Here is a 16,616-nt window from a genome sequence, read left to right as displayed (position 1 = left end):
GATTTTGTTGTTGTTGTTGTTGGTGGTGGTGGTGATATTGTTGGTGTTGTTGTTGTTGATGATGAAGAAGGTGTTGATGATGATGATGTTGTTGATGGCGGGAAAGAACGTAGAGTCCAAACAGGCAAATCAATCATCATTTTTTGATTATTTCAAATGTTCTTCCACAATTTCACATGCTGATTGAAGTTGGGAGCATCATAATGCACTAAAATGTTTGAAAAAGTTAAAATGTTACCGAAAAGATTAAATTTGTAATGAATTGTAAATATTCAAAACAACAACGAATGAACGAACGAACGAACAAACGAACAGGCAAGCAAACGATATACATTATGAATAATATGAAACATAAATAATTGTAACAGGTGGCGTGTAGCTCATAAAATACGAAGCATGAAAGTTTCATACCAGGTGAGCGCTACAAAAATGGAGACTAAAAAATACAATAAAGGAAGAAGATGGAGGAAGTCAAAGCCTTACTCCGTTTAATATCGCCCACCGTAATGGTGGTCATGATTTTTTAATGGTATCGTCCATGCCTTCTTTTGTACGTGTCACTCCAGTACTTCATCATTTTTGAAGGTTCCCATCGCCTCCCTTTTTAAGAGTCTTAATTATATTTTCCCAAAAGATTTTTTAGTTAAATTTTATATAAACATTAGATACGTTAGACGCAAAAGCGACACATTAAACGAATTCTAATGCACCAACTTTTAAAAAAATACTTTTTGTAAGAAACAGTCACTGTTATTTGGCAAACGTAGTTATGTGTGACTGAAGTTATGATAAGGACGAAACCAGCGGAAGATATGATAAATTGCAATGGCTAGTGTTTTTATTTTGACAATCACATTGATGAAAATTGCATTTTTAAACTTGACATCGATCAAATTATGTATCGCTCAAAACATGCCACTTGTTTGAGATACCTGGAAAAATGAATTTCAAAATATTATGTTTGGAGTAACTAGCGAAAGTGGAAAACTTGAGAGAGCATCTATTTCCCTTTAATGCGCAAATTGATTTTGAAAACTTTCTTGGTGGAGGAGGAGCATGTGCAGGTTAGTTAACCTGCACGTGTCTTTTGTTCCATGTTATGATGCTGTTCTTTATATTGTTGTTGTTGTTTCTGTTATTGTTGTTGCTGTTACTGTTGTTGCATTATGTGTTTGTTTTTGTTGTTCTTTATGTTGCATGTTACGTGATGTTGTTATTTTGTGTTGTTGCTGTTGCAATGTGTTGTTGTAGTTTGTGTTTTGTTTGTTTCATTTTTTATTGTCAATTTTGCGGTTGTTTTGCATTTTGTTTTCGTTTTAAATTGTTGATTTTTTTAAATTTTTATAGACGTTTTTGTTTTCCTTTGAAACAATTTTTTTAAATTTCAGTTACTGGTGCCATTGCAACATCCAAATTAGTTGCTGCTTGTTAAAAAGAGTTTCCCTTGAAAGAGCTAATATGCGTCAGGAGGACTGTTGTGGAAATTTACGTGACATGCAAACAAGTAAGCCCGCGTGTGTGCGTGCGTGTGTGTGTGCATGCGTGTGTGTGCGCGTGTGGTTAACAAATTTGTAGAGCTACTTGGGGTGTGCGTGGTAGTCATATAATAATATTTGCAGCAGCCGCTCTATCTGACGATGTCTCCGTAGTAACAGTTTCGTTGAAGTTCGTGCAAACTGTCAATAGAGTACCTTTGCGAAATGGCGCGTGTGCAAGTTTTGAAACATTTTCGGCAAAATGTTTCAGTTTTCTACTAATTTAGAAAACTGGAGAGGCTTGATTCATTTATAACATCTTCCTACGGATAACACCGAATTAAAAACAAGCAGAAAGTTAGTTGTTTCCAAGTTAACATAAATTTTAAAATAAAGTTGCAACAAGGAAATTAAAAAGTATAAATTATAAAACAATCGACAATTTGATCCGCGTGGTGTGCATTTGAGCAGGTTGGAGCATGCTGGAATGTGTTGAAAGCTAACGCAAATATCGCAGACGACACGAGTCGGCGAACGAAAAGTCTACTGCACACTTAATAAAAATATTTCCATTTGCTGTCGTCCAATAGTTATGTACCGTATTCCATCGTCTGCCACGGAAAAATCGTTTGGGCTTAATTGCACAATGGATGCGCGCATGTTTTAATTGCGCAATGTATGTATGTATGTATGTATGTATGTATGTATGTATGTATGTATGTATGAATGTATGTATGTATGAATGTATGTATGTATGTATGTATGTATGTATGAATGTATGTATGTATGTATGAATGTATGTATGTATGTATGTATGTATGTATGTATGTATGTATGTATGTATGTATGTATGTATGTATGTATGTTTGTATGCATGTATGTACTTGTACGTTTGTATGAATAGCTTTGATGGTTGACGGTCTTGTTTGTAGATTTATCAATGCTCTCCAGGTTTATTTCATTCAATCGACTTTTAAGTGATGATGATGATGATAATGACGATAACGAAAGTGACGTTGACAATGTTAATGATGATGATGATGATGTTGTTGATGATGATGATGTGAATAGTATCAACTACAATGATGACAGCGGTGATGTTGATACCGATGTTGTAGCAGCAACAAAATCAACCACAACAACCACACCAACCACAATAACGTTTGCATTGATGTTTTAATAATGTTAATTACGACTCGGATAATTACGACAACCGACAATTGTAGCTTCTCCATCAACCTGATCATGATGTAAACTGATATTATCATTATTACGATAGTAAACCACATGCAAAACATTAGGTCTTTAAACCCATTTTTTTAATTTGTTCATTTTTTAATAATTTTCAAAAATGCCAATATAATTATATAATTGATGGTTTAAATGATATAACAGATATAATGACATAATGATATACTTGATATAATGATATAACTGATGATACATTTATGATAAAATTATTCTATTATTAAATGTATTTTTGTTCCAATCGATCGATCCAACAAAAAATTTTTTTAAGTGCAAACAAATTTTTGGTGTGGCGAATATTACCATGTACGTGGTATGAATTGTGTGTTCTATGGTGTTGTGCATTATAATGTTTGTTGTAATGTGTTGCATGATAAGGCGATGTTGTGTGCCATGATGAATTGTGGCAAGGTTGATTGATGTAATGATATGATGTGTATGTTGTGTGCAAAGAACCAAATGATCGCAGTTTGATTTTCATTGTTTTGCGAGTTGTTTTGCTAAAATGTTTTGTAATTAAATTTTTTTTAATATTTTTGTGTGTTGTCTCGCGACGGAAATGTAATGATGTTGTCAAATGATGTGTTATTATATGTTGTTGTGTTGGTGTGTGTTGTTGTTGTCATGTTGGTGAATGTTGTTGTTTTCATTGTGTTGAAGAGAGGTGAGATAGGCCGGTTGAGATGAGTTGTCGTGCGTTTGCCTGCTCTCTGGCGTGTTAAGTTGAGATAAGGTGTGAATGTTTTTGTTTGCATGGTAGTCTATTGAAAAGACGTTTGTCGTTAGTTTGTGTTGATGAACAGTTTCGTAGTGTAAGCTGATGTGATGTTTTGTGAACTTTTTTAATGTTGCGTCAGGTTATGCAATATTTTGTAATGCTATCTAAACCTAAGCTGCTATATTTTATAATTTTTGGTAGGGCTAAGTGACGTGATGTAATAAGTGATAATTGATGACTTTGATGGCTGTGTTGCGTTCTTCAGTATGCATAGTACCGTCATGCATTCAGTAACGTTCACATTGCAACGTTGTTTTGTTATATTTATTGAAAATTTTTCAAAAACTTATATTTGTTTAAGTTCTGGAACACATTCACAAAATAATTTGAATATTAACAGTTGGCAAAAATATTGTAGTTTTTGATGATGTTGACTTTTCTATCAACATTGCAAAAATCTTGTTGCCGCCGTTTTGTACGAAGGATGGTGTTGCATGAAAAAAGAGTTGGAAAACTGTTGCGCATAAATTGAATCACAGCGTCCAGTTTTTTAAAATTGAAAATTCATTGAAACGACATCATCATCGTAAACAGAACAGACCAGCGGTCATAAATTTTGATTTCAGGATAATTGATTTCTCAAGCTACATCTCGCGAGCGAGCTCTTTTTTTTACCAAAGTTATAAAAATATTTTAAATTTGAATTTAATTAGCTTCTATTTCAGGTTTTAAAAATTGTTTGAAAGTTTATAAATTCTGAAATTTAATGTATCAATTTCAATTTTATGAAATAATTTTGTGATTTATATTATGAAAATAAATAAAACACACACAATTTTTAACAAAAAATGAAGAAATTATTACTAGCAACCTTAAACCGACCAAAATTAAATTTCACTGTCGACAACGAAAGCGAAAATTCATTGCCATTTCTGGATGTTTTGGTTACGCATGACGAACAATGAATGATTTACAACTGCCGTGCACGTCAACAAAGCAGCAAATAAACGCATTTGTTTGAATGGGTTAAGTGGATGCACGAAACAATTCAAAGTAAGTACAATAAAATTCTTCGTGAACCTTGAATCTTGAAGATTCATTCACGCATTCATCCTTAAGTGAGGATCGCAATACGGAGCTGAGAAAAATTACTAATCTTATAGTAAGCAATGGTTACAAAACATCATCCATTGAGAGCACCATTCAACAATGACTACAACAATATAGCAGGATATTTAAAAACAACAATGACGACGACATAATCCTACATTACAGAAATCATTTGTCAACGGCTCATAAAATAGACCAAATCCTCAAACAAACCATAAAATAAACATTATACCAATCAACCAATGATACTGATAAAATAAAACTCAGGATATACTAAAATAATTTTAAGACATCACAATTGGTCTTAAAGAACAACTGCTTTATCTAAAGACGATTCTACTTGGGGACTGTGCGCGTCAACAACATTCGTATATTGGTGGTACGACCACTTCATTGTCAAGACGTCTCACAAAGAGGAGCCATCAAATCTCACTTGCAATCAACACGTGCAACTCCAATAACCCGCCAAATTCATGACAACAACACAAAAATAACAAGACAATACATCTAAAAATTGCAGAAGCTGTCCTAATAGATATCAATAAACCCAAAATGAACATCCAACAAAGAATGATAACATCATTACCAACTCGACGCTTTAATACTAACTTCAATAACAATGAAGAACAAAGAAATGACAACAACAAAGATGAAGACTACGACATCAACTAAGTAACTCACTTTGCTAAAAAACTAACTTTGCTTTGTTTAAAGAAACTAACTATATAAACCAAACCTGCACTGAAGATGATTTGTGAAAAATCGAGATAAGGCCTATCTGCATGATGAATTTGAATAACAACAATTTTATGAATTTTTAAAAATGAACTTGGATAATAATTCTATTTTCAATAAATTGAACAATTTCCAGAATATTTTAGTAAGGAAAATTGAAAAGACAAACTTTAAATTGATTAATGCCAACAATTCGGTAGAATTCATACAATAATATATATATAAATATATATATATATATATATATATATATATATATATACATAATATATATAATATATATATTATGTCTATATATATATATATATACAATAAATATTAATATAATAATTGAAAAAGGCAGCGATCTATCATTCATTGTACCTTGATGTTGATTCTCATGTTGTTGTTGTTGTTGTTGCTGCTGTTGATGTTGTTGCTTACAATGCTGTTATGAAATAGTGATAATGAGCAATGATTGGCAAGTACAGTAATTTAAGCTATCAAGTAATGAAACTTTAATAAACCTCAGACAACATCATTTGTTGAGATCTTCCAAGGAAATTATCCATAGTGATTGAATTCATATTTGAGTATTAAAAAACTTTTAACTGAAAAAGTATGATAATAGACAGAATTAAAATTAAATATGTGAGAACTAGAATTGATGACATTCGCACATACAACGTTCTCCAGTTGAGTGTTTAACATCACGACGCCAGCTCATAAAACTGTTGAGATTTGAGAATAGCAAATACCGACCGACCTCTTAATAAAAGGATACATCATTTATAGCTATGCTATATAAAAAAAAGTATTAACATAAAATGCTCAGACAAAATCGAAAAAAAACTGAAAATGTTTTCCAGTAACAGAAGACATAAAGCATCTGATGAAACATCAGAGTCGTTAAGCATCGTGGAATTTAGTTGATTAATTAAATAATCACCAATTAATTGTTTTGTGGAGGCTTAGGGCTGCTTAAATACATGAACAACATTCACTTAATGCTGTTCAATACTTTTGATGTCTCAATATTTTTCCAAATTTGAATTTCAGTAGCTGGACTAAATACGTTGATGTTGACTTATTCCATGATCTATATCATTTATTAGAATAAAAAGCTTATAGAAGGAAAAAAATTAGTTTACATTTTTGAAAAAAGCGATAAATCTTATTTATACGTTTGGCTTGTCAACGACTGATCTGATAGTGAAATGAATTCGTCTCAATTAATAATCATCTCTGTCAGCTCGTGTAGTATTTTTTAAAATTTTGTCAGTTTGCCAGCCACATTTATTATTTATTTATTATATTTAATCCAGATTACTATGGAAACATGCATGACCGTAGAAATTGAAAACAAATTGAAAAAAAATTGATACAAATGTTAGATCGATGAACCCTTGTGACGTTTTTATACCTTCTGCCAAACTATAAACATTCCCCGATGTTTTTATTTCATTTCTGTTGGAATGAAAATCATTCTGGGATAGATGAAATCATAATTTTTCATTTTGCACGCTATTAAATTCTGTACATTCTTTTTTTTATTTGGAAATTGTAAACAAAAATATATAGTGATTCATTAAAAATTGTTATTAAAATATTGCTAGAGGTAAACGAAATTAATTCGCCGATACTTTTATGATAGCATTTCAATCCAGATCGCAAAAAATTAATTTTGCTTTAATTTAGTTGCCCGAAAAAAACAAACTGCTAATAATTTTTATAACAAAAACTTCTAAAACGTTTCTAGTAAATTAGGTTGACACACAAAAAATAAAAAAGGTAAATAAACACAGAAAAGAGAAGAAATAAATAACTGGTTCTTGCAGGAAATTGAAGATAAGGAGAGAGAGAGAGAGAGAGAGAGAGAGAGAGAGAGAGGATTTATTTGCTACACGGAGAACATGCATGCCTCTCCACTTGCATGTTTCTTGACTTGCTTCAATCCAACGTTACAACGTATTCGGATGGACTGCATGTTTATTTGATTATGTCAAGTATGTTTTGATTCTTGGGTATCAATTTTTAAGTATATGTAGGTACGATTGTGACCAAATAAATTTATAAATAGTCAATTAAAAAACAAATTGTGTAAAGAAATATAGAATCAAATAAGATAAATAAGTTTATTTAGTTGAGGCTAGTGGACTAGTAAAAGTTTTTGGAAGAATAGGTTTTTAAGAAAATAACGTTTGGCAAACTTCATGTTTTTAACATTAATTGAATTTTCAGCAAAAATTTTTTTTAAAACAAATGAACAAAAAATGATTTATAGAAAAAATTCGTCTGCGTTCTACGTGTGCTGATGAACAAACAGTGAAAAAATAATGTGTGATGGAGCTCAAATCAAATTAAGCAAGGGAAAATACAAAAATTATTGCACACACAAAAAATAATAATGTGGTGTGTAACTGAAATTAGGAGATTCTTAACACTTGCTGTTGGTAGGTATATATTTTTTGTACGGGTATCATATATTAGTGTCCGAGGTTTGATTACACCATCATCAATCTAATTAGTTTCATGCAGTTCTGCTGTTTGCAAAATGCGGAATCAATTTTGTTGCCAATGACTTTTTATTCACAACTGAGAAAAAGCTTTTTTAATTAAGCTTTTTTAGTCATATAATAAATTTCTTTTTCATCGTTACGTTATTGGAGGCTGAAAAAATCAGACAATTACTAGTTCTTTTGATGTTTTATGCTCTTAATCATCGCTTGTTTCGATTGCCTCTCAGATTAGATTGCTTAAAAATGTTATTTGTGTTTAATATTGGACATAAACAAAATGTTCAAACATTTTTGGCGCTGTTGTTTATGCAAAAATAATAATCGCAGCGCAGTGCTGGTCGTGCGCTTTTTTACGTTCAATGTTTATGACCGAGTGGATATCGTAAAGAAACGAATTCAATATTTCCACAAACTTCATCTACACCACGTTCCTAAGTTGTTTGTTTGGAAGCATTAAATAAATAAATCATTATATTAGTTGGTATGTCGAAGAATTTGTCAGCATTATGAAGTCTCGAAAAAAAAAGAAGATCTGATTGAAGGAAGTGCATGTGCGAGGTTATCTTCGGTCATCATCAACAAAATTGGCAACATGTTAAAATGTTGCAACATCCGCTATTGAATTTTTATGCTAGCAATTTGATTATCCGATTCAAAGCAATTCAAGGCAGTTTGATTATCTAATTCGGTACACTCACATCAAAATGCAAGAATGAATTCGAACGAGTAATAAACACGTGTGCGTTTGAAAACATGAAACGAAAGTGTTTTTTCAAATGGATATTCAAAACTTTTCTCTACAAGAATGAAACAGAGCAAACATAGCAACATGTTGAATCACTGGAATACGTGGATGGATGTTTTGCGTTCGTGTTGTGAAAGAAATTAACAAATAAACATCCTGCAGGTTTCTGCATGTGTGAGGGAATTTATTTGAAAACATTTTTGGATCAAATTTCCGTTTCTGAAAGTATAGTATAAAGCCCGTCAGAAAGTAAATATTGAAAGAGCCTTCTTAGATGTTACAAGAATGTATGTAAAAAAGTTGTAATTTTGGTAGAAAGTTTAGAAAATCCATTACATATTATAAAAATAATGATTAGTGATAGATACACAGTTCATTAAACTGAAAAGTCGAAATTTATCAGAAGAGAAAGACAAGTAACGAATGAATCAGTAAAAATTGAAATAAACAAGAAGCAATAATAAAAAATTTTATAACATTTGTTTCCTATTAGAATGAAGCATATGAGTGTTACGAGTTACAAAAGATCTTCTTGTATAATACCAATCGCTGCGATCCATTTTTTACATCGTAACTAGATCGGATATTTTTTTTTCTAAACTTTTTCGCTAAAATAATTTGACAGAAAATTTAATCAAAAGTAGAAGTGTTGAGAGGCGTAATGAAATGGAGTCAACAAAAACTCGGTGATAGAGTTATATTCGCGTGAGTAACAAAAAGGAATGAAAAAAATATAGGTAGAAATGAAAAATGTCAATGTCCAGATTTATAATCTGCAATTCTACTTCAGAGAAATATAATTATAACATATTTTTCAAAAATTCTCAACTAATTTCATCTTAATTTTTAATGCGTTTTTCCACTATGTATCATTTCAGACATTTTTAAAATATCAATAAAATCATTGAAGTTTATTAAAACAAAAATATAGCAGATTATTTTGAAAATTCAAATTTCTATTTAACGTTCAATAAATTAGAATTAAAATGTAAATTAAGGTATAAAACTTTAATTATTTCTGAGAAATGGGGTATGATATTTTCACAAATTCGCCAAAGTTTTTTTTAAACAAAAAATCCTTTGCCGTTTTTGTTCAATTAAGTTTTGATAAACAAAAATAAAAAAAAGTAATGTCTGGCTGTAGGAACGTACGGAAGGTATTGATAAATAAATGTTTTTAATATTTAAAACCATTTTCGTGAAAAATTTATTTGTTGATTATTCTAAGAATTTATAAAAGCGCTACCAATTGACGATTTAGAATGAAAATTTTTAAAATAGATCTAAAAATTTAAAATTTTTGTCATTGTTGTTACCCCGAAAAGTCTTAACACGGATAAAACAATTTTTTATGTAGTTTATTTCAAATGATTTCTAAGAAATATATAATTTCTAATATTTTATTTTCAATAGCAAACCATATAATATAAATATGAGTTTTTAAAATATCTAAATTGTGTGTGTACTGTGAGTTTATAAATATCAGTGCAGTGAGTTATTGTTGTAAGTTTGCTGACATGCAACAACGTTCAACAGATATCTAAGTTGAAATTATTCATTATTGGTTTGTTTTGTTTTGTTAAATTTCTATGAGTTGATCTGAATAATACTTTTTTTCATTATTTATTTAAATAATTTAATTTACGACTTGAGTTCTCGATGGAACAATAGTACCTTACCTATATGATATTTGATATTTTGTTAGAAGTTTTAAGATTGCTGTCTATATTATTATTTTAAAATAAATTATTAATTACTGTAATAATATTTTATATTATTATTATATATAAGTATATTGAAATTTTTAACATCCCTTTTTAATAATTTTATATTTATTTTATGATGTACGTCTGCGTGTAAGATTGCATTTTGTGTTGGTTAAAATTTTTTTAATTAAATACAGATCCATTAGAAACCCTTTAAACATTAAAAAACGAACCATCAGTTGTTTCAAAAAATGAATACAAAAAAAAACAAAAAAGTTCAGCAAACATTAATTTTATTTTGCATTTTAGAAAAAAAAATTGATTATACATTATTCTCTTCTCAGCAAACAGTGGCTAATGTATGAGCGCGTTACAGACAGGTGCACACATACACACGGTTACAGATACAATATATATATATATATATATATATATATATATATATATCTATATATATATATATATATATTACAATATATATATATATATATATCTATATCTATATATATATATATATATATATATTGTACATTCTTTAATATAGATATAGATATCGGATATATATATATATATATATTAAATATAATTAAATTTATATTTTATATAGCAAGTAAAATGATATTGATATGTTGAGATAAGCCCCCTTGTCTCAGCTTGACATTTAAAAACTTCCTGCCAGGGCATATCATGTTACAACAATAATTTCTTTCTGGCATGCCAACTATATTTATAGAATACGATATAAATACATACCACATAGGCATGCCGTCTTAAGTGTTCTCGGCTCGGATGTTAACCAAGTTACGTGCGGCACATAAATAAATATGTTCTTCTTGCATTATCGGATAATAATCGCGTTATGTTTTGTAATTAGCTGGCGTTGAAAATTATATTTTTGCGCTTTTTTAAAACGGACCATTTTTATTTTAAGGAAATGTTTTTTAGTCATTTGAATTAATTCAGTTAATTCTCAGATGATTCAAACACAAGTGCGCGTGTAAATAAGAGTGAATTCGCGTATCGCGCAGTTTGCATGTGTTGGGAGGGGATAGATTAGGATAGGATTAGAACCTGGCACTACAAAGGCTGGCCCAGGCCCAAAACCATTACAACATAGCGCCGTGTTTAATATAAACTGTGTTTAATGTGTTGTTATGAAGATGTTTAATGTTCCACTACTTTTTGGTGGACGATTTTATTTTCAATGTTCATGTGCCGTTCATTAGATGTTCATTAGATGTTCATTAGATAATAGGTATCAAGAAGGAGTTAATTACAACTCAAAAACAAATGTACATAAATTTGATCTGTGCAATTTGATTTTTAATTTTTGGGAATTTTTAGTCTATTTCGATTTTTATTTCCTGCAAAATTTTTATTTGGTATCAGTTTCTTTGCAATTTGGCGTATGGTATTCTAAGCAGGTATATGGTTTTGTTTTTTTATTTTTTAGTTCTTATATGTTTTCCTAGCTGCATTTTTAAAAATTTAAATTTATAAATTTCATTTCATATTTTTCATATAAATTGCATTTAATTTTCTTCTTTCATTTTTCGAAATTAATTTGAATTTGAAATGAACTGAGTTTGGCTGAATGAGTCATTTCAATACAACCTGGGTGTCTTCATTTATCTCAATTTGACGCTTTTTTGCATTTTTTCGACAGATCAAATGAAGTTTTTTTATTCAGTTTGACGAATGGATGAATTGAATGTTCCAATTTTATTTCATTTATCAATTTAAGTTAATCTTCCAAATTTTTCCAAAATATATTTTGACAATGTAGTTTTTAATAATTTAGCTTCAACAAAAATTTAATTGTTTTCTGTTAAATCTTTGAGTTGGATCGCAAAAGGATAAAAATATAAATTTTTTTATTAAATTAAATTTGCTTTTTGTATACAATTTCTGAAAAATTATTTTGTTTTCTTCAAAAACTAACTTTAAAAGTAACATCTAAGAATACTTCGCAACAATGGAGAAAAAGGCAAAACAGAAAGGACTAATGGTAATTTTTATCAGAATTGTTTTGACATGGAATGCTTGACGTAAGTGATGATGGATGGCAAAAATTAAGAGAGAGCCAATGAAATGACCTCAAGGTTTTATACGAGTGATTGATCGATTGACTGGTTGATTGGTGGATCGATCGACTGGTTGATTGGTTGATGGATGGTTTGTTTCGTTCAATGGTGGACGTAGAGGAGCAGCTGTTGAATGAATAAATTGAACTCGACTGTAAAGTTGGTTGAAGTTTAGTTGATTGACTTGGTTGTTGACTTACCGTGTGGTTTATTAAAAAAATATTTAAAAAAATGAAATTTAATAAACGTTTTGTTGCAAATTTTAAAAGAATTTTTTTAAAAAGATTAATTGGCAGTGATCAGACGACATTCCTATCTATCTTGGCTCTTTAAATTATTATTTCATGGTGGTTGGAGTAATCATGACGCTAATGAGCCAAATTAATTATTCAAATCTATTTTATTCCATCTAAAATTTTATAAAAGTTTTTGCTTAACATTTTTTTACTATTTTTTTTTATGAAAAAATAATACGAGCGTGCTAAATTGTCCTACTTTTTATGTAGGTAACTAAATGTAAAGTTAAGGCTAATAATTTTTTGACGGTTACATTCCAAAAGTTAAACCTTGTTGAATGTTTGAATTATTTTATTTATTCAATTAATTTTAGTTTTTTATTAGTAAAAGTTTTTAATTACTTCTTATGATTCCATTTTTGTTCATCTGTTCATTTTTAAATATATTGCAATAAGAAGGACTAGCAATCATCCTACACCAGTAGCACGCATTAGAAATAGCGGACCGTATTCCGATGTATGAATTGTGTATCACAAAAATATATGCAAATAAGAAAAGAAATCTTATCGAAGCATGAGTTCATTAGAACATGAGAACAAGCATATGAGTTACAACAACTCTCACAGTATCGTGAGAAACATGGTACATACCTTTGGAAAGAAAGCGTCAGTAAACTTGTTAAATTATTTCACTGAACTAATAGTAATAAAGATTATTAAACATTACAAATTATTTTTGGGATGACAGCGAGAATGTTGATAACGATGGCAGTGGCGTTATTCATTATGATTTTGCATGTGTTGGCCGCATATTTTGCGCCAATTTAAAAATGTTACGTAACTCGCACGAACAAGCTGGTCTATTGCTGTACAACACATGCAAATCTACCTTCCAAACAACAGCCTCACTTCAAACTATTAACCTGCCAAACTCACCGGTCCACTTAGAATTTAGCAGTCACCAATCTTATGTAATACCAACGAATGAACTTAACCTTACATACTTCCACAATCAACCGACCAGCAAACAAACGGATGAAAATTTAAACCACTTCCAACATGACAGAAACTAAGACTCGCTCTGAACGAATGCAAATGCGTCTTTCAATTTGCAAGACGAGATAAGGTTCTGCGTGATCAAGTCTGCTCATCAATGTAATTTAAAATCACGTGATGTAATATGATATGATGTCATGTAATGTCGTGTAATGCGATGTAATGTGATGTAAAGTAATGTGATGTAATATTATGTAACGCGAGGTAATTTGGCGTAGCCCTTTGATAGCAATATTTAATGTCATGTCATTCTGCCTTTTGCAACATCCCTCTCATTGTTGTTCTTATAATTTTTAACTGCCGATCTTTTTCTTATAAAATTTATAAAATTTAAAAAGTTTTTTTTTAAAGTTCCAGTTTCGAATAGAAAATAAAAAGTTGTCGATAAAAATAAAAAATTGTATTGGATAAAGTTAAGCTGAAATTGCAACATGAAATCGATATTTTTATTCCCAAAAATTTTATGTGATAAATATAGTATCGTTCTGTTCATTATTTCAACTTAACAATAAATGCAAATGCAATTTAAATAAACTAACAGCGCAAACAAAACCTTTGCAGTGAAAATATTTTAATGGGCATAGTAAACAAAACGTTTGAATGAATGCAACACTATATGGGGATGGTGCCTCGTGGCGCGTCCAACGCTACTTTCAATGTCTTGTTCGTCCTAGTCTGTCTCCAATATTTAAAAAAATTGCTAAACAATTAAACACAAACTAAAACAAAAATGTTTAACAAAACTAACTCTAGCCTACACCTACACACACACACATACACACGCACACATACATACACACGCACACAAACAAACACATAGACAAATATTTACATATATTTATTTGAATTATATACTGGTTAAAAATTGTGTTGCATGCATAATTTTAAATCAATTAACTGAACAGCCAGCTTTCTCCATATTGAACTGCATTGTCATGGCGATCGACCAGGCGGGCATGCGTGCAGTTCAACTGGAATGGAGCCTGTCAACAAGAATGCACATCAAATATTCATTCATGCCTCATAAAAAGAAAATTTTTATGGCGCAATAATACATTTGGCGGGTCGAAATTCATCAACGTCTGCAATGTAAGCAATTTAGATGCGTGTCAGCCGGGCTCAGACGCTGATGAAATGCATTATAACACATTAGAGAACCCGCAATTTCAACTTAATACGAGTGTCGCCGCATCACATTGAACCATTGTAACGCAACATCGTAATAACAACTAGAATGGAATAATAATGCAATAACAGATTGTAACGAACAACAACTGCAAAAGCAAATTATGCAGTAATAGTTATAACGCAACGGCATTACAACAATTAATTATCATTTCCAATAAACAATCATCAGGCCAGTTCATCTGATGAATGCTCCCCCAAAAGCCTCTGTAAGCCCAACGTGAGCAGGACTGTGAGCGGTTGTGCATCATTATTTGAGGCTCTATATTCTTCTATTTATCTGCCAGGTCCAAGCGCCGAAGTTTTTTTGAACGTGTATAATTGTTTATGGAAGCTTCTTATTAGCTCCCCATGCGTCTATAAATTATTTTGTTTGGACCGCCAAAATAATATTTCTATGCTACAATAAATAGAAGTGAGCGAAAATGTATGATTTATTTCCTAGGCTTGTCACGGTTTGTTTTTCAATTTGTTGGTCTTTGAGTTTAAACAAAATGACCAATGTTGTCATATGGGATTTGCATGTCTTAAAATGTCAGTCCAGCACATTCCACAGACCTTTGTAAATTTTTATTTTGCGAGAAATTTAGTTTAACCATCAATCACAAAAATACAAATGTAACAATGCAAGACCGCATAATATATAACCGATATAAGAAATGAGAAAAATTAAGATGTAAGAAATATTTGAATCATCTCAGATCCAGCCTCACCGACCAATTTGCTCTTCACACCAAAACAAACGCTAGCGTCATTAGTAGGATGAGTTGAAATCATTCAGAGAGTTTGAAGCGAATCTAATCTTCTTATACCACAATATACACATTTTATTTTTGCATCTCAGTGAAAAGTAATCAGCGTATACAAATTGTTAAATGATGAAAAATATTGTCTAACTACAAATATTTACCTTTTTAATGCTTCAAAAATGGAAAAGTTTGTCGTACCCAAACTAAATTAACCAGACAACTGCGGATGGTTGTAATTGTTTTTTGTAAGGTTACACGTCTTCCTTTCGTAAACTAAAAAATGCCAAATATGAGTTAAACCTTTGACCTTTGTAAATCATTTTCATTATTTAAAATTTTTTCAAAATTTGTCAAAAACCTTGCAAAACAAAACAACAGCCTGCAACTAACTAAATCATTTTTTGTGTCGATTTCAATCACCAAATAATCAATCAAACAGCGCACGTACACCAACTTATCATCCTGCAGGCAAACATTAAGCCTGCTACTGAATCACTTCGAAATGCTGGAAAATTTTATTCTCGTTGGTTGAATACTGATTGATGGTTTGTATCGCGTGTACTTGCTGCTAACTATGTCTGGTTGGATGGGTAATGGATAGATGGAAGGAGAGATGAATGATTGAGTGAATGGATGAATTGAATCAGCGACAGATGACTAGATGTGCGAATTAATAAGTAAGTGATAGATGGTTAAGTGACTGAACGGTTAAGTGACTGAATGGTTGGTTGGACAGCTTATATTTATGGATGTTGATAACTGAAAAAATTTTAGATGTGTAGAAACTGATGTTTGATAATAAAAAAAATGCTAGTCTGAAAAACAGTAAGCCGGTGAAAATTTTTAAAATAAAATTTAAATTAAACCATTCATTTGAGAAAAAAAACATGTTTACTATGTATAAATTTATTTTGCTGCTCGTTACACCCGCTCACATACTGCTCATCAAACACGACATTCAAAGACCTCCTCGTTCAAATAATTCCTAAACACACACACACACACACACACACACACACACACACACACACACACACACAAGCATGGAAAAGTGTTCACGTGCCAGTGTAG

The 16,616-nt window shown here is 30.7% G+C and overlaps 1 protein-coding gene across 1 annotated transcript; it reads left to right on the top strand.

Moving 5' to 3' along the window:
* Positions 1-13,129: 13,129 nt before the first annotated feature.
* On the top strand, positions 13,130-16,616 carry HELRODRAFT_162261 (hypothetical protein; the record flags this gene model as incomplete). Its single annotated transcript, XM_009024519.1, has 6 exons — positions 13,130-13,221; positions 13,304-13,493; positions 13,622-13,710; positions 14,562-14,700; positions 14,969-15,083; positions 16,588-16,616. 6 exons carry the CDS (start codon positions 13,130-13,132, stop codon positions 16,614-16,616), a joined length of 654 nt encoding a protein of 217 aa, XP_009022767.1.

Source organism: Helobdella robusta (genome assembly GCF_000326865.2).
Source record: "Helobdella robusta unplaced genomic scaffold HELROscaffold_4, whole genome shotgun sequence".
Taxonomy (NCBI): domain Eukaryota; kingdom Metazoa; phylum Annelida; class Clitellata; order Rhynchobdellida; family Glossiphoniidae; genus Helobdella; species Helobdella robusta.
This window is presented reverse-complemented; position numbering and strand designations above follow the sequence as displayed.